Source organism: Coturnix japonica, chromosome 6 (assembly GCF_054131305.1).
Source record: "Coturnix japonica strain WE chromosome 6, WE-NBRP24, whole genome shotgun sequence".
In the NCBI taxonomy this organism is placed as follows: domain Eukaryota; kingdom Metazoa; phylum Chordata; class Aves; order Galliformes; family Phasianidae; genus Coturnix; species Coturnix japonica.
In genome coordinates this window covers 6,416,460-6,434,744 of record NC_140668.1, presented here as the reverse complement: position 1 = coordinate 6,434,744, position 18,285 = coordinate 6,416,460, and the positions used below count along the sequence as shown (strand labels likewise).

The 18,285-nt window shown below is 46.3% G+C and overlaps 1 protein-coding gene across 1 annotated transcript in view; it reads left to right on the top strand.

Moving 5' to 3' along the window:
* LOC146760319 (receptor-type tyrosine-protein phosphatase T-like) overlaps positions 1–8,304 on the top strand; it is a 243,240-nt gene extending 234,936 nt beyond the window's left edge. Inside the window, exon 8 of the mRNA XM_085551484.1 lies at positions 8,234–8,304. Within this exon, the coding sequence (XP_085407610.1) occupies positions 8,234–8,256 (23 nt within the window). The 3' untranslated portion in view covers positions 8,257–8,304. The remainder of the gene's footprint in view (positions 1–8,233) is intronic.
* The last annotated feature ends 9,981 nt before the right edge of the window (positions 8,305–18,285 follow it).

Below are 18,285 nucleotides of genomic sequence, written 5' to 3'. Positions count from 1 at the left end.
CTGAAGTGAGCTCACAGCCCGCTCACACCGCACACATCCTGTAAGCTCTCTCCTATTTCTCTCGTCTCTGTCTTTCACCTGCCGGCTGTGTGTGCACAAGAGCTGCTCCAGGGCACAGCTGTCTCTCTACAGCTCTGCCCACTTTTATGAGCTCCCTGTGTCCCAGGAGCGCGGCCAAGCTCAGCAGCAGAGGATGTCAGTTTTATCCTTCCCGCTCATTTCCCCTGTGTTGTCCCTGGGTCCTCGTGGCCATCAGCTCCTGAAAGACAACAGTATCATAACGGTTCTTTGAAATCTGCTGAGTTATCCACCAGTCATTTCCTGACATCTGGTGAGTCCTGCTTGAGAATGTTTGATGAAACAAAAAGGGCAACCAGACAAGGACAAGGAGGGTTGAGACAGCTTCTCTGTGCAGGGCAGTGATCCAGCCGAGGCAGTGCAGGCGCCTCATCCCTAGATGGAAACCCTGGGGCAGAAATGGGATTCAGCTCCCCATAGACCCTTGGGAGCTGGGATTCCTCTATTTCAGCTCAGATGTGCACAAGGAGTTGCACAGTGCTGTTTTAATACCTTCTTTAAACAGAACTATAAACAAATAAACAGTAAATGTTTGCTGGATTCTTCCTATTTAAACTCTCTCCAGGTATCTCTCCATTTTGCTGAACAAGTTCTGATAACCTGAAATAGATAACAGGAAGGCACAAGGCACAAGATGCTCTTTAGGTTAGAATGGGTCCCAGGGCTCATTTGCTGCTGAGTCCATCAACCACCAGTGCAGAGAGAAGTTTGCACAAACTGCTCAAGAAGACAAAGTCAGAAGTAACAGTGAAGTTTCTTGGAGTATTAATGGGCCCACTGAGGGCCATTACCAAGTAAGCTTCCCAAGGCACTAGTTAGAGAAGATAATTGGAAGCCATGACAACAGGCTGGGAAAGGCACTCGCATGCTAAGAAACCTCTCCTTTGCCTTACGAAGCAGACAGGTCAAGCCCTGATTGCAAAACCAGAGGTAGGGAGATCCTGTCTCTCATGTTGGCTCAAGGCACTTCCTGGGGCAGTGAGTTGGAGGTCTATATGATGTTAAGTGAAAGACATGGGAATGGAAGATCCTAGGCTCTGCATGTGGTGCAAGGATGCTGTTAAGTTCATATCCCACATGTGCCCTGTGTCTCATCGCAGGATGTGGGGCTGTAGCAATGCAGAGCAAAGAGGGACAAACCTTTCTCTCACCCAGCTGGCAATAAATTGCTTTATGTGCTCCAGGGTACTGTTGGCCTTCCTGGCTGCCTGGGCACACTGCTGACTCACTTCCAATTTTATGTTGAGAAGGACCCCCAATGCTTTTCAGTCAGACCTCTCTTATGTGTCCCATATCCAGTCAGTGTGTATGTCCAGGGTTGCCCATACCCAGGTGCACAATCAGGCACTTGTTCTTGTTATGCGTTATGCACTTGGTGCTTAGTACCAACTGATACCCACTTCTCTGACTTGTCCACATCTTTCTGCAAGTCCTCTCCAACCTCAGTGGAGGCAACAGCACCTCCTCATCTGGTCTCATCAGCGAACTTGCTCAGAACATCTTCTAGTCCTGCATGCAAGTCATCTGCATAAACATGAAAGGAAAGTGGCCCTAAAATGGAACCCTGGGGAACTCTGACAGTGACCATCTACCAGCCCAATGGAACCCACTGACTATAATTCTTTGGGACAAAACTGCTGGCCAACTGCTCACCCACCACTGCTAGTGAACCTGAAAGGCAAAATGTCAGCGTGCTGGGTCAAACAGACAAACACCTATATGGTTACATATAGCTGCGTCAATTTATTGCCCGAAAAGCCATGATTTTAAAGGAGACAGACAAGGGCGTCCAAAAATCACACACGCTAATTGGAGGAAAGCTACTGCAATAACAACCCTATAACCCCCCTTCAAAGCCACGAGCCATTCATTCTTTTCCTAGAGATGTCCTTGGTTCTCATGCTGTTTATCCTGCTCCGCAGCTGCTGCTCTGTGAACTCCTTATCTCAATCCATGGCTGCTGCTCTGTAAAATTCTTCTTGTATTACAACACACCACGTTCTGTTTCTGTCTAGCTGTATGCAGGAATTTCTGTCCAGAAGGGTGCTGGAGAAATAGTATCAAAAGCTCTACTGAAATCATCAAGGATTACATCAACTGCCTTCCCTTGTTCAGCTCAATGGATAAAGGTGTCATAAAAAGACTTGAAATTAAATAGGACCATCCCCTCGGGATACTGTGTTGTCTGTGACCAATCACAGAATTGTACTTCAGGTGTTTTTCCATAACTCCCACCATCATTTTCTCCGTAATTTTATCAAGCACTGGAGTGAGACTGAGAGGTCCATAGTTCCCCTTGTAATCTTTCTTGCTCTTCCTTACGATAAGACAACATTTGCCAGCTTCCTGTCAACTGGTATGACCCTAGATTTATTAGATGCCATTGAAATGCAAGCCCAGAGCATGCTAAAGTGTCATCAGTGCAAGAACATAGATGTGCCATAGCTTTGCAATGCCTTGAAATCCAGACTATGCCACAGATGGAGCAGAGAGGAAAATCTGCCTCTTCTGTTCTGAGCTCATCCTTTCGGTAAGCTGAATATCACTACATACTCCATGGGGACAGGTGCAAAAGACACAATGGGTGCCCTAAGCACGTGGCTGCAGTGGTATTTAGGATGGCCAAGAATACCTCCCTTCTGGCCCTCAGCTGATGCTCCAGAAGGAGGTGTCTATCTCATAGATTTTCCGTCACAGTTTACAAGCACTAGCACAAAACTAGGATCACCCAAGGCACCTTGGGCATCACTGAGAGTCTGTGTATGAGCAGTGCAGTCGCTGTGGAATAAAAACCAAGGATTCAGATGAGGGACTCACACACAGACACCTCACTGTGCACATCTGAACTCAGCTAGGTGAACTTGCAGCTCCCGTGGTTCTTTGAAAAACTGATCCCAATTCAGCCCCAGGGTTTCCATCTGAGGATGAGATGCCTAACGCTAGAATAAGGATGGGATGGTCTGATGATAACAGGACAAATAGAAACGGATTTAAATTAAAAAGGGGAGACATAGGTTAGATGTGAGGAACCTATTTTTTTACACAGCAACACTGGAAAAAGTTGCCCTTAGAGGCTGTGCATGCCTGATGGATGGGATCCTGGGTTTACTCTGGGTTTACCCTCACGTCAGTCCATGTTTCTACTCATACTTTTGTCTAGGTGAACTCTCACTTTACTCAAGGTTTTACTCACAGTTTACCATCAGGGAGTGTGATCCGGAGATGGGCTGGTGGAGTGACTTGCTGGCATCCCCGAGGGAAGGCTGCCAGGCAGATACCCCCAGATAAGTGGTTGACTCCCTGCCCTGTCACAGTCAGACAGACCTGACTGATGAGGAGGGTTGGAAGAGAGTCCCAACTCAACGTCACAGGAGCCCCCCCATGCCTGCCTAGCCCTCTACCCCTGCTCCCTCTAAGCAACAGGTTTGACACTCTGAAATCTGAAGGAGATAAGAATGGGGAGGCAATGGAGGATCTGCCTAGGAGGGAACCTAATGCAAGGCAGTCACTACCAAGCCTTTTGACTTCCTCTGCCATGAAAGAAAGAAGGGTGGTCGTGGTGGGTGACTCCCTTCTCAGAGGAATAGAGGGCCCCATTTGCAGACTGGACCCGAGCCGTCAGTAAGTCTGCTGCCTTCTTGGTTTCAGGTCAGGGACATAACGAGGAAACTCCCCATGCTGGTTAGGTCCACTGATTATTTTCCACTACTCATAGTTTAGGTGGGCAGTGGTGAAATTTCTTAGATAAGACTACAAACTATGAATAGAGATTTCAGGAATTTAGGCCATTTAGTTCACAGAGTGGGAGATCAAGTGATTTTTTGTTCTATACCTTCAGTGGCAGTGAGGGACACGGAGCAGGCTTGGAAAGCAAAGCAATGAACAGTTGTCTCAGAGACTGGTATTGAGCCAGAAACTTTGGTTTCTTTGATCACAGGGCAGTTTACTTGGCCCATGGTCTGTTATCCATGAATGGAACCCAACTGTCTCAAAGGGGAAAATGAATCCTAGCACAGAAGGTAGCGGGGCTTATTGAAAGAGCTTTAAACTAGCTACGATGGGGGAGGGGACAAAACAAGGCTCACCAGAGATGAGCCTAGGGCAATGCTGCTTGAGCTGGGAGAGAGGCAGATGCCTCAGCTGAAGTGCGTCTACACCAACGCACGCAGCTTGGTCAACAAGCAGGAGGAGCTGGAAGCAACTGTGCATCTGACAAACCATGACCTAGTTGCTATTACTGACCCATGGTGGGACCACTGCCATGACTGGAGTGCTGCGATGGATGGTTACAAGCTCTTCAGAAGGGATAGATGAGGAAGGAAGGGTGGTGGTGTGGCCCTTTATATTGAAGAGAGTTTTGATGTTGAAAAGCTTAGGCTTCAGAACAATCAAGACGAGTGCATGTTTGTAAGGATCAGGGGAAAGGCCTGTAAGTGTGACATCTTGTTAATGGTCTCTTATAGACCACCTAATCAAGATGAATTGATGGGTGAGGCATTCTATGAGCAGCTTACTGAAGTCGCATGATCGCCAGCACTCATTCTCTTGGGAGACTTCAACCTCCCTTATATATGCTGGGAATATAATAAAGAACAGAGGAAGCAGTCCAAGAGGTTTCTAGATTGTATGGAAGACAGCTGCCTTACGCAGCTGGTATGAAGGCCCACCAGATGTGGTTCCTTGCTAGACCAGCTCTTCACTAACAGTGAAGGACTGGTTGGAGTTTAGAAGGTTGGGGACTGTCTTGGGCAGAGCAACCATGAAATGGTAGAATTCTCTATTCTTGGAGATGTCAGAAGGGTGACTAGCAAAACTACTATCCTGAACTTCTAGAGGGCGGACTTTGACCTGTTCAGGACACTTGTAGCACGGGTCCCTTGGGATTCGCTCCTTATGGGTAAAGGGGTACAGGAAGCCTGGACACTCCTCAAGATGGAAATCTTAAAGGCACAAGATCAGGCTGTCCCTGAATGCCATCAGGTGAGCCATAGGGGAAGAAGACCAGTGTAGTTGAACTGGGAAAAACTGTTGAGACTCAGGAAGAAAAAGAGAATCTCCGTCGTTGAGAAGAAAGGACAGGATACTTAGGGAGATTACAAGGAAGTTGCTAAGGTATGAAGGGAGGAATTTAAGAAGCTACCTTACTTCCTTGTCCATTAGTCCATGCCCAGAGCTTCTCAGCCATGTCCCTGTCAACTGTAAGCTCCATGCAGAGGTCAAGTGGGACACAGAGGGCACAGCCTTCTGCTGGGTGGATACAAGTGTTGGTTGAACTGGACAGGACAAGCCTTCCCACCATGCCCTCGTGGGAAAATGGCCACCCCAAGAATGGCAGTCTGCCTCCTCCATGACCCCATCTGAAATGCTCCTGCACTGATTGATTAAAGGGCTTTTAACCAGGTCCAAAGGGCGAAGGGAGGGGAACTGGATCTGACAGAGAAGGGCTGAGGGATGTTGTTGGTGTTGGAGATTGCAGGGAAAGCCTATGAGTTGTTCCATAGGACTGTGTGAGGATTCCTCAGAGAAGGTCTTACTGCCAATACCCCGTCCTAAATCTTACTGTGTACCCTCTGGGGGTAACCCCAACCTGCTGCTGCCCAAAATTGCCTGTAGACCAGTGCGGGTAGCATGAGAAATAAACAGGACCACTCAAGAGAAAACCACAGAGCACTTCCTTTCATGCAGGCTTCTGCTTCTGAGCAAGGCCCTGAACACCAGTACCACAGTGTAGATGCAAGACCCAGACAGGCTAAATCAAAACATGCTTCTGTTAGGGGATGCTTTCTGAAGAGTCTTTACGCTAATGAGACAACCGCAAACATTCACTCAGCGAACTCCAAATCTCTGTGCCTTTGCGGGCCTAGGGTCTTGTTTGTCTCACAGAGACATGGTGGGATGGTTCCCACCTCTGAACTGTAGCAAAGTAGGTACAGACTCTTCATTACGATTAGGCAATGAAGATGAAGAAATGCTGCTGCTGTCTGTGAGAGTGCACTGAGCTCTGCCTGGGGATGGCAGAGGAGCCAGCTGAGAACTGATGGAAAGTTCTCAAAGTGGAGAGCAGCAGATTCTGTTCCTTGCTTCCCGATCCGGAAGAACAAGAGGAGGAGGACAAGCAGGTATCTGAGTTACAGCTGGGATGGAATTGTTTTCTTCAGACTGTCTGCTATGGTGCAGTGTTTTGGTTCTAAGAGAAAAACAATGTTGATAACACTCTGATGTTTATAGCTGCTGCTAAGCAGTGTTCTACAGAGCCAAGGCCATGGTCAGTGGAGTGCTCAAGGAGCTGGGAAGGAACAGACTGCGCACAGCTGACTGGAAGTGGCCAAAGGGACATTTTGTACCACTTGACAGCAAGCAGAAATTGTATTGAAAGGGGTGGGAGTTCATCTCAGTCTTTTCACTGCCCAGGGCCCAGCTGAGCATCAGTCTGGTGGTGATGAGCAAGTGCTTGTGCATCAGTTGTTACATACAATTCCATATCAACAGATATACAGTCAGAACTATTACTCCTCTCCTTTTATATCTCTTAGTAAACTGCTTTGTTACAACCCACACGTTGTACTTTTTTTCCCCAATTCTCATCTCCATGCCACTGGGAATTGGGCAGTGCACAAAGCACTGTGTGCTGCTGAGCCACATGCTGGATTCAACAACCACCATCATTCGGGTGCCCGATGAGAGGCTCCAAGGGTTGAGATAACAGCACATCTGTCCAGAGCGAGATAACACAGGGGTTTGTGGGAGCTGGAGAACTGCAGGCCATGATGCTGAGAGTTTCCCTATTTGTGGAGACTGATGAGTCTTCTCATGAAGCTGCATTGCACAGCTCCTTGCTTGCTGCTTGTTTTCCCTGCTGCATCATTTGTCAACTCGGGATGCTGGATTAGGGTATTTATTTTGGTATGCTGTTTGACTCTGGTTTATATCATGATAAAATTGGCAGCTGACAAAATGAAGTTTTGTGCACATTGATCTCTGATGTCATCTTTGAGTTATGGAAGTTATTCTGTTGATAAGATTAGTAATTACACCCTTGACTTGGACTCCTCAGGGAGTCTTGCTACAGAGGAGAGAAGGGAAAGACTACTACTTTCCAGTAGTCCCTCAGACTCACTCTCACTTCTTTTTGTCCTGGAGATTGACAGCTAGTTCCAATAGCTCTTGAAAATTTTGACTATCCATGGGATGCTTACACCAGCACACTCCCACTGTTACGTGTCATTAATGTGTTTCAGCTTATGTTTCAGATTAAACAGTTATTCAGAAATATCAGTGAGAGATCTGCCCCAAGGTGAGAAGGCTCTGCATGGCAGGGGGTGTGGGATGGTCTGGGCAGCTGCCTGGAGTGGTGGGCACCCCCAGGGCTTTGGAACTTCATCTCTGAGCAACTGCAGGATCCTGAGAAACTGGTAGAATATTGGGGGCAGGTCTGCTGTGGCTCTGGTAGCCCCCAAGAAACACGCATGACTGCAGTGTGCCAGATCCAGAGAGCTGGAAATGCTGACAGTGCTGCAGCCTCTGCAACTCTTGGCACAGACCCTGCAGCAGCTCCAAGGTTTTACCACATGTCCTGCGTTTGCTCCATGCTCTGGACAGATCCCGCTGTCACTCATCCCCTCATAATGAGCTCTGCAGTCACTCCTGCTACAGGTCCTGTAGCTGTTCCAAGTATTGCTATAAGAAAATGAAACAAATTCCTCCCAAGGGAGGTGCACTGTGCCAGGAGGTACAGCCCTGTGGTCACTCCAACCCCTCCAATGAGCCCAGTGGCTGCTAAAACTTCAATCTCAGGTCCTGCGGTGATTCCAGCTCTGGCAATGAGCTCTGCAGTTGCTCCAACTACTGCGACAGCCCAACAGTCACTTCAGTTCCTACAGTGAATACTATGGCTGTTAAAACCCCTGCAACTAGTTCTGAACTTGCAAACAGAAAAACATAAGAATTAGTTCATATATGTTTGCAAATGCATATATTGTATATGTGTGAAAATATACTAAATATATATGTATAAATACATTTGTCAAAACTATTATCCTTTTCTTTTTCTCTTTTTTCTTCTTCTTTTTCTTCTTTTTCTTCTCTCTCTCTCTCTTTTTTTTTTTTTTTTTTTCCTCTTTTCTCTTTATCTCAACCCATAAAACTTTAACCACAGCACTGCCCCGAGTCTCTTACTGATCTCCTTGGGACTATTCAATCTGATCCGGTCACACACTGAAGAGCACCAGAATATCTTGAAGTCTTCTCAGGGAGCAGCTCCTGAGGTATATTCCTTACACCAGCTTTGAAAGAGGCCTCCAGTTCTCTGGGCCTGCTCTGAAGCAGCCCTCTTGTTATGGCAGTGCCAGCAAGGAGACCAGCCCTGACACAGCCGTTCATATTGCTGGCTACTGACTGCAGCCCCAGAGTGCTGCTGTAGAGGCAATGGGACTGTCATGAGACACAGAAGACCTTCAGGCCTGCACAGATGAGAGGACTTGAGAGCACTGTGGCAGTGTAAGGAGATCAGAAATGAAAAGAACACGTTGAGCTGCTGTCTGTGGATGTACCTCCCCAAATCCAGACAAAGTAAGAAAAGCTAAGCAAATGTCTATTTTAAAACCTTTTTAGGTACCTTAAAATGTATTCAGGGAATCTGGTTACATGTTTCCATGAGCTCTTGGATAGAGAAAATGGAAATTAGGTAGGAAAGAAGTGAAATATATTTTTATTTATAAGTTCAATAATATTTTTTTCTTTTTTTTTTTTTTTTTTTGCACGTTGCTATATCTCACACAATCAAACAACAAAAGAGGCATAAACCATAAAGAACCATCACTGGGAATCCAATGAGGAGGTTGTGCATTTTATGGAAGCTGGAATAGTGTGTACTGCAGCAACTTCCTGAGAGCGTGCTTGATCTCCCTGTTCCTCGTGCTGTAGATAACAGGGTTCAGGGTTGGAGGAACCACTGCATACAGAAGTGCCACTGTCAGATCCAGGAGTGGGGAGGAGATGGATGGGGGCTTCAGGTAGGCAAAAGCGGCAGTGCTGACAAATAGGGAGACCACGGCCAGGTGAGGGAGGCACGTGGAGAAGGCTTTGTGCCGTCCCTGCTCAGAGGGCATCCTCAGCACAGCCACAAAGATCTGCACATAGGACACCACTATGAAAACAAAGCAACCAAAGAATAAATTGGCACTAAAAATGAGAAACACAACTTCCCTGAGGTTGGAGTCTGAGCAGGAAAGCTTGAGGATCTGGGAGATTTCACAGAAAAATTGGTTGACAACATTGCCTTGGCAGAGAGGCAGTGAAAACGTAATGGCAGTGTGCAGCAGGGAATTGAGAAGCACAGTGCCCCAGGCAGCTGCTGCCATGGTGGCACAAGCTCTGCTGTCCATCAAGGTCCCGTAGTGCAGGGGCTTGCAGATGGCAACGTAGCGGTCATAGGACATGATGGTGAGAAAGGAACAGTCTGCTGAGATGAAGAAGACAAAGAAAAAGAGCTGTGCAGCACATCCTGTGTAGGAGATGGCCCTGGTGTCCCAGAGGGCGTTGGCCATGGCTTTGAGGAGAGTGGTGGAGATGCTGCCCAGGTCGAGGAGGGCCAGGTTGAGGAGGAAGAAGTACATGGGAGTGTGCAGGCAGTGGTCACAGGCTACGGCTGTGCTGATGAGGCCGTTGCCCAGGAGGGCAGCCAGGTAGATGCCCAGGAAGAGCCAGAAGTGCAGGAGCTGCAGCTGCCGCGTGTCTGCCAATGGCAGCAGGAGGAACTCGCTGATGGAGCTGCTGTTGGGCATCTGCTGTTGTTCCTGGGCTTGGAGTCCTGCTCAGATTGCAGAAGATAATGACAAGTCCAAACCATTCTCAGAGACACTCCTCCTGCTATAATATGAAATGTTTTAATTCTCCTACAGCAGTGTACGTTTAGCACCATTACTTGCATTTATTTTAATGTAGTTCAGCATTCCTTAAGCAGAAGCAGCAGATGGAGCTCTAACCTTCCTCTTATTATCTTATCCCTTCTCCCTGAATATTTCCTACTGTTTCTTGTCTTATCTTGGGGTAACCAAGTGCTCTTAGGGCCCCTTACCCCAGCTTCAGTGACATTCAGTTTCAGTTAGGTAATGCTGCCTGATTTTAAGATAAATGTATTATTCATGCCTGCAGAAAATGAAGGTAATTACAATTGGTTCAATTATTAGAGTAAGGGGAGACTGAGAGCACATAATGTATGACTGTTCACAAAACAAGCAATTGATTCATGAAAAATTCTCAGATCTCTGATAGCCCCTTTTAGATTTCTGACTCCAATCCTTTTTTGCCCCAGAACAGGAAATGGAAACCCCCTGCCTTGGCTCTCCTCTTGCAAAGTACCCTCAGAAACCTTCAGTTGTGCAGTGGAGCTGTGATCCCCTGACCCAGGCAGCAGCTGTGGCAGCACAAGCCCTGCTGGGGGACTCCTTCCCCCAATACGTCTCCCCGCAGCGCCCTGGGCAGCTCCCCGGGCAGGTTGAGTGCTGAGCCTGGCAGGCGGCAGAGTCCCATACCCGGCACACAGCCCCTGGGGCACAGCAGGGACCCTGCTCTGCAGGACAGCCCTGGGCACCCGCCTGCAGCCCCGGCTGCACAGCCTGCAGCCGTGCTGGGACATGCAGCCCTCAGGGCTGTGCTCTGATGCTGCAGCACCGAAGCCCTCAGCTGTAGCAGAAGGCTATTAACACAGTAAAGGAATATGCAGTGCCTGCAGACAGATCTGCTACTGGATGTCACAGATTAAGTTAACCCTCTATGAAAAGCATCTGCATGGTCTGTAGTGAGACTTACCCTGTCATGGTCTGTGAGCAAACCTCTTGCAGTGAGCTCGAAGCCCTCTCACACCACAGACATCCTGTAAGATCTCTCCAGTTTCTCTCCTCTCCTTCTGTCACCTGCAGGCTGTGCTGTGCACAAGAGCTGCTCCTGGGCACAGCTGTCTCTCTGCAGCGCTGCACACTTTTATGAGCTCCCTGTGTCCCAGGAGCCTGGACAAGCAAGCAGCAGATGATGTCATTTTTATCCTTCCCACTCATTTCCCCTGACATGTCCCTGGGTCCTCATGGCCAACAGCTCCTGAAAGAAAACAGCATCATGACTGTGCTTTGAAATCTGCTCAATTAACCACCACATGTCCAGTGGTCAGTGACTGATTGGAGACATATGGGGAGTGCTCCCAGAGTTCGTTTGACAATGCACAAAGGGCACCCAGACAAGGAAGGCGAGGTTTGGACTTTCCCTGTGCAGGGCAGTGATCCAGTTGAGTCAGTGCAGGAGTCTCATCCGTTGACAGAAATCCTGGAGCTGAAATGGGATTCAGCTCCCTACACACCCACAGGAGCTGGGATTCCTCTGGTTCAGTTCAGAAGTGCACAAGGAGTTGCCTGCATGTGAGCTCCTGCTCTGAGTCCTCGGCCCTTCAGCAGGGACGTAGCTGCTCACACACAGACACTGGGTGATGCCCACCATGCCTGGGCTGCTCCTGATGTGTGCCAGTGCTTGTAAACCGTGTGGTAAGTCCCTGAGACAGACAGCTCCTTTCTGGGCATCAGCTGAAGGCCAGAGAGGGGATAGCACCAGCTGTCCGGTGAATTCACATGCAGCTGCAAGAGCAGCACAGGGCCTTCTGGAAAGCAATGCCATAAGTGCGTCCGTGTTGCTACGTCACCTCCAAGACCCACGATCGGTCTAATGTTTGTGTGCCACCTTCTGCACACTGATTCTATAGATGAGCTATCCAGTCAGGCTATGTCCAGTGATGCTTTTCAATTGGGATGTTTACTTCTGTGGGTTTGCACTAATGCAAACACCAACAAACAGTAAGCTAGAAATCTTGGTAGAGCTGCAGGCCTGAGCTCCTGTTTGGACCATGGGACACAGTTGAATGGCTTCCACAGCTGCACTGTAGCACAAGGGGGATACCGAGTCTTTAGGATGGATGGGCGAGGAGACAAAGAATGGTGAATGCCCTCTGTGAGAGTGCACTGAGCTCTGCCTGGGGATGGAAGAGCAGACAGGTCAGAGCTAATGGAAATGGCAAACAGAGGAGACCATCAGTGTCTTTTCCTGTCTTCCTGATCAGGGAGAGTAAATGGAAGGTGCCCTCTGCAGACAGATGGGAATCTGATGTTGTCTGTCCCTTGTCCCATTTGGTGGCCTTTGTCACTCCATTATCTGCGGCAGGGACAGCACAGCAGGGCATGTAACATCCAGCAGATCCCTGGAGAGCACAGAAGGTAGCTTCTTGACCAAGCCATGGAGGAACCAAAGAGGAGAGGTGCTCTGCTGGATCTCATACTCTCTGGCATGGAAGGACTTGTGGGAACTGTGAAGGTCAAAGGGGCATCAGGCCATGTGCAAGATGCAAATGTATCTCTTTTTATTTATTTATTTATTTTGAGGCTGTAAGCTTAATAGTTGATCATAAATGTCAATAAAACTGAAACAAATAATTGAAGACAAAGATGGAAATCAATGAAAATGTGTTAACCCTTCTCAACATGAGAAATTCTCATGAGTCTTGTTCCATTATAAGTTGTAAATACGAATCTTTGAGGTGATTTGATGTCTTTTCTTTTCTTTTACTGAAACTACGATGTTTTCCAGAACTGTGTTCGCTGGACACAAATGTCTTCAGATTCAGAGACACAGACAGTGGTGCCAGTGCCAATGCCCTGTGACTATAGCCCGGTGCCCAGCACTACTCTTCCCTGCTGCCTATTTGATGTGCCTCATCCTCCAAGTTTTTTCAGCTCTCCTAAATAAATGGCCATGGTTAAGGGCATGTTTTCAGCAGGCCATTTGGGCACAAACTACTCCCACTGCCCTCCAGATTTCTCCATCCCTTGCTCTTTGTTCAGTCAGATACCTCCCAATTATCTGTCTGATTTCTGACTTTCAAGGAGATTACTTGAATTTGCTCCATCTCTCCAAAGTCTGATTGACTGCGTTGTCAAATCCTTCACCATAATTCTATCTATCCCTTCCTATCTTTTCTTTTTCTCTTTCTTTTTCTCTTTTTTTTCCTTTTCTTTTTCTTTTTCTTTTTCTTTTTCTTTTCCTTTTCCTTTTTCTTTTTCTTTTTCTTTTTCTTTTTCTTTTTCTTTTTCTTTTTCTTTTTCTTTTTCTTTTTCTTTTTCTTTTTCTTTTTCTTTTCCTTTTCCTTTTTCTTTTTCTTTTTCCTTTTTCTTTTTCTTTTTCTTTTTCTTTTTCTTTTTCTTTTTCTTTTTCTTTTTCTTTTTCTTTTTCTTTTTCTTTTTCTTTTTCTTTTTCTTTTTCTTTTTCTTTTTCTTTTTCTTTTTCTTTCTTTTTTAAAGCACAATGTCTAAAAGATGTTCATTAATGTCAGTAAAAGTGAAAAAAAAAAGAGTTTGAAGACAAAGATAGAAATCAATGAGAATGTGTTAAGCATTCTCAATGTGTGAAATACTCACAAGTCCTGTTCAGTTTTAAGTTGATACCTCTCAACTACCTGGCTTATCTATCCCAGGGAGATTACTGGAATTTGCTCCATCTCCCAGAGTCTGATGGACTCTGTTGCCAACTCCTTCACTGTGATTCAATCTATCCTATCCTACCTCAGTATAAATCATTTCTTTTAAAAGTATTCCATATGAAAGACAAACTTCAATAGATGCCGCTTGAACATGGCATGCAGTTGATCACTGTGTTTTACTGTTCATTCAATTGCATCACCTTTCCTTCCGTTTGCTGGCCAGATAAAAAAGAAAAATCTTTCCTTTTCACGTGCAGCTAGTTCTCTGAGGAAAGCCAGTGGGAGTTGGTGCAAAGCAGTTTTAACACTGAGCGGATGAATGCAGAAAAGAAGAGTGATGTGAAGAAAAGTGATGCAAGTCCCATAGGTCCATTGTGAGCAGAAATTGGGTGGGGAGGTTGAGAAGGACCTTTGTCAACACAGTAACAGTACAGAACTCATTGGGACATCCTGGATTGGTATCAGTTGCACAGTGCTGCTTTAATGTCTTCTTTAAACCCAACTATAAATAAATAGACAATAAATTTATAATGGATTCTACCTCTTTAATCTCTCTCCAGATATCCCTCCTTTTTGCTGAACAAGTTCTGATAACCTGAAGAAGATAACAAGATGGCATAAAACACAGGAGATTCTTTAGGTTATAATGGGCCCCAGGGCGCATTTGATGCTGAGTCGATCAACGTCCAGTGCAGAGAGAAGTTTGCACAGAGTGCTCAACAAGACAAAGTCAGAAGTAACAGTGAAGTTTCTTGGAGCATTAATGGGCCCACTGAGGAACATTAACAAGCAAGCTTCCCAAGGGACTTGTTAGAGAAGATAACTGGAAGCCAAGACTACAGGCAGGAAGAGGCACTGGCATTGTGGCTCTGATGCTAAGAAACCTCTCCTTTGTTTTATGAAGCAAACAGGACAAGCCCTGATCCCCAGAACCTTGGCAGGGAGGACCTCATGCTGACTAAGGATCCTTCCTGGGGCAGTGAGTTGGAAGTCTGTATGATGTTAAATGATAGACATGGGGACAGAAGATCCCAGGCTGTGCATGGGGTGCAAGGACACTGTGAAGATCATGTCCCATATGTGCCCTGTGTCTCATTGCAGGATGTGGGATGTGAGAAGGGCCCAGTGTGAACAAGCAGTCAATCCCTGTGAAACTCTGAACTTCAGATCTCTCAGTTCCAGTGCCCTCCTTTGCACATTCTCCCAGAGTTTGAAGTTCTTTATGTTCTGCGGTGCCCAGAAATGCACCTAGTGCTGCTAGTGAGGCAGTAGCAATGCAGAGCAGAGAGGGATGATCCTTTCCTTCACCCAGCTGGCAATAAGTTGCTTCATGCACTCCAGGGGACTGCTGGCTTTCCTGGCTGCCTTGGAACACTGCTGACTCACATTCAGTGTGATGCTGACCAGCACCCCAACCCTTTCCAGTCAGACTCCTCTCCAGTGTCCCATATCCAGTCAGTGTGTATGTCCAGCATTGCCCCTACCCAGGTGCACAATCAGGCACTTGTTCTTGTTATACTTTATGCACTTGGTGCTTAGTACCAACTGGTACCCACTTCTCTGACTTGTCCACATCTCTCTGCAAGTCCTCTCCACCCTCAGTGGAGGCAACAGCACCTCCTCATCTGGTCTCATCAGCAAACTTGCTCAGAACGTCTTCTAGTCCTGCAGTCAAGTCTTCTGCATAAACATGAAAGGAAAGTGGCCCGAAAATGGAACCCTGGGGACCCCGACAGTGACCATCTACCAGCCTGATGGAAAAAACTGACTATAATCCAACTGCTCACCCACCACATTGTGTTTCTGTCTAGCCATATGCAGAACATTCTGTCCGGAAGGTTGTTGTGAGAAACAGTGTCAAAATCTCCACTGAAATCCTCAAGGATTACATCAACTGGCTTCCCTTGGTCAACTAAACGGATAACTGTGTCACAAAATGAGCTTAAATTTAACAGGACCTTCGCCTCACAAACTTGTGTTGGCTGCGACCAATGACAGAATTGTCCTTCAGCTGTTTGTCCATAACTCCCACCATCATTTTCTCCATAATTTTACCAGGCTCTGGACTGACAGGTCCATAATTGCCCATGTCATCTTTCTTGCTCTTCCTTACAACGAGACAACATTTGCCAGCTTCCTGTCAGCTGGCATGACCCTAGACTTGTTTAGATGCAATTGAAATGAGAGCCCAGAGCACACTAAGGTGTCATCATTGAAAGAAAGTAGATGTGCCATAGCTTTGCAATGCCTTGAACTCCAGAGTATGCCCCAAATGGAGCAGAGGGGAAGATTTGCCTCTTCTGTAGTGAACTCATTCATTTGGTAAGCAGAATAACACTACCTGATACATGGGGACTGTGTCTCTGCTCTGCTCTGCTCAGCTCACAGGGCAGCGGTGCAGGGTGTTGCTCTCATGTCAGTGCAGGTAAACTCACTTTAACCCTTTTTCCTCTGTAAATGCTTCCTCTATTTCTATGCTCAGATACACTTCCACATTCCCTCAAGTACACTTCCATATATCATTAACAATTACATTTTCTTATACCATCAAAACAGTTCGTCAAACAATACAGTTCTTCAGTTCACATAAACTCCCTTAATACAGTCTGTGTTCTTCAGTTATAAACACTGTGCCACAGAACCAGCACTGACTGAACCACCTCCCTCACACACTTCCTCACAAGCAGTACATAGTATTACATAAATGGGTTGACACTCATTGGTCGGGTGGAATGTACACCTCTCCTCAGGACAATCTTACTAATCTACAGAGTACAAACTCCTGTCTTCTTACATACAAGCAGAAACTACATATGAGTGGACAGACAACAGTCTTTCACTTTGTCCGTGTCTGGCCATTTCCCTCACAGGAGGAAGGAAACATGGGTCGGGACTCGGCACTCACCCTGCAGCTGTTCTGTGTCTCACTCACACCACACTCACTCTGACATTTAGATCAAAAACCATGGTTTATTCATACTACACAATGCTGACAACGTTTTCCAGCTGGAATCTTAATAACACTCATACTCTGGTCGACCAGTTGCAAACGTTAATGTTTTTCCCAGAGTCGGCTTGACACACTGTCACGGTTTGAACTAAAAATCCACCTGCATCCGTGACAGGGGGCCGTAGGCCCCGGAGGGGCCCTAGGCCGAAAAGAAAAAGTTAATTAGGAAAAGAAAACAGCGGCAACGATCTAAGGAGGCACACTTATTTACTAAATACTATATCGAAATACAGGATAACACAATATAATACAATATAATTGAAAATTGAGCTAACGAATCAAGCAAAATAGGAGAGAGAATGAGTCCCGTAACCGAGAGGCCTACTGTAAATCTAGGCGAGACGGCTGAAGGCTCCCACACACTCCCCTGAACGCCAGAACTCGAAAGACGTCAGTCTGTTCTGCGACAGAGTTAATATAGAGTCCAGGTCCCGTGACCCATCGTGTTGTTCCCTGGGAGATGTAGTCTTCTTCTGTAAGTTGCAGATTCAGTAAAATTATTCATGCTTTATATGATGTTATGATGTGGAATACTGATAGCAAAATTACAAAATTATTAAACCATGACATTCCACCCCTTATTCTACATCATTACATTATACATACATACACACTCATATGTATAATTGTGAATAATCAGCAACCTTATTTTTCTCAACAATTTATATTTATTCCATACAAATCCCTAAGTTGAGAACAAAACTCTATAACCTAACCTACTATTTATTAATTTCGAGAAAATGGCAAAACTGCCAGAAAAAGGAAAACATGTCAGCGGTAGAGGGGAAAGGCAGCGCTAGTAGGGCGTCCCCCACATCAAGGTGCACTCATCCTTTCCCAGCCACCACAGCAGATTTCCTTTTGACTTATACTTCTTTCCATGTGTGCTCTACACATGCATGGCCAGTGCAGGATATAGAGTCCAGATGGAAAACTTGCTTACAGAATGCCTAATTAAGGTATATAGAGAAAAGTGTTTCCTTAACATTGATCCACTCTATCTTAAGTCCTATACCTAATTGAACTATTCTGTAACCAATTGAAATATTTTCTGAGACTCTACCTATATATCTACAGGAAAATCATTGGCTGCACTCCCCCAACATCAAATTCCCTTGTGGTACACATTGAACATTCCCATTTTTGTCCATCACCCACCATGTGCACCCAGGTCCCTGGGCAAAGACAGTACCCCGGAGAGGTTTGCCCTTTCCAGACGCTGGAAGGACCCAAACTGTTTTTCCCAACACACTCTTTATGTGTACTACAGGAACCTTATCTCCCTCCACGGTACGTAGGGAGCTGGATTGGTTAGGACCATTACGATTACTAGATCCTCGAGTGTTGACCAACCAGGTGGCTTCTGCTAAATGGTTCTCCCAATTTTTATACGTTCCGCCACCCATTGCTTTCAACATAGTTTTCAATAACCCATTGAATCGTTCAATCTTACCAGAAGCTGGTGCATGATAGGGAATATGGTAAATCCACTCAATGCCATGATTTTTGGCCCAAGTGGTTACAAGGGAATTTTTAAAATGGGTCCCATTATCTGATTCAATTCTTTCCGGAGTGCCATGCCGCCACAGGATTTGCTTTTCCAACCCTAATATGGTGTTTCGGGCGGTAGCATGGGGTACTGCGTATGTTTCGAGCCACCCAGTGGTTGCCTCCACCATGGTGA